This window comes from Penaeus monodon, chromosome 19 (genome assembly GCF_015228065.2).
Source record: "Penaeus monodon isolate SGIC_2016 chromosome 19, NSTDA_Pmon_1, whole genome shotgun sequence".
NCBI lineage: Eukaryota > Metazoa > Arthropoda > Malacostraca > Decapoda > Penaeidae > Penaeus > Penaeus monodon.
In genome coordinates this window covers 1049602-1050587 of record NC_051404.1, presented here as the reverse complement: position 1 = coordinate 1050587, position 986 = coordinate 1049602, and the positions used below count along the sequence as shown (strand labels likewise).

Sequence of the window (986 nt, the reverse complement as noted above, 5' to 3'; positions counted from 1 at the left end):
GTCTCTCACTATGGCTCTCCCTGCAGCATGTTCATCAGGTGATCGAGCGCGTCATTCAGGGGATTTCGGATTCCGCCTTCAGCGCCTCCATCAGGGAAATGAGCTCCCGCATGGTCGGCCGCTCCTCCGGCGCCCTGCGCATGGCGCTCCGGATGGCCTCGAGGAACTTTCCCTCACCTCGTCGTGGATCTCCAGGGCTTCCCATCTCGTTGTGGATCTCGCTGAGGACGTGGCCGACGGAGTACACGTCCGACGCGAAAGTGTTGCGGCCGCCCCCCAGGAGCACCTCCGGGGCGAGCCAATCCGGGAAGCAGTCCTGGATGTCGCGCTTGGTGAGCGCGTGCTCGGGCGAGGCGAGGCCGAAGTCGATGATGTGGACATCCAGGTCGGCGCTGAGCATGATGTTGTTGGTCTTGAGGTCGTTGTGCACGACGCCCTTGGCGTGGATCTCCTTCACACGGCGGCACAGGCGCAGAGCCACCTCCAGGAGCTGCGCCTCGCTCAGCGTTTTGTGCCACAGGGCGTCATCGAGCGTGCAGCTGCCTGCGCGGGACATAAGCAAGGCCGGCGGGCTTTCGCACAGCCCCAGGGGGATGGGGGCGCCGCCAGCGCCGCCCATGCGACGCAGTGTCAGGAACTCCTACTTGAAGTCCTGGTACGAGCTGTGGGTGGTCGCCTCCTTGAGCACGGCCGGGAGCCCTCGCCAGCGGACCAGCGACGCCATGCCGTACGTGCCTCTGCCCAGGAAGTCGATCTTCTGCAGGAGCTGTACCTCCTGCTCCGTCAGGGAATGGATGCAGGCTTCTTGCTCCTAGAGGCGGGCGCCGCCGAGAACCTCCTGGGGGCGTCGCCGGGGGGAGCGTAAGCATACTTTGTGCACTGACGCAAGAGATCGGAAAACGCGTCGGGACATACGTGCTTCTCTCGCCGTTCACGCCTCCACACCGAGGGACGTCGCCGGCGGTAAAGAGGCTTCGTTCTACGTA

The 986-nt window shown here is 64.6% G+C and overlaps 1 protein-coding gene across 1 annotated transcript; it reads right to left on the bottom strand.

The window, feature by feature from the left end:
* Positions 1-55: 55 nt before the first annotated feature.
* On the bottom strand, positions 56-619 carry LOC119585503 (mitogen-activated protein kinase 12-like). Its single transcript, XM_037934146.1, has one exon. The coding sequence runs from the start codon at positions 617-619 to the stop codon at positions 56-58; it is 564 nt and encodes a 187-aa protein (XP_037790074.1).
* Between the last annotated feature and the right edge of the window lie 367 nt (positions 620-986).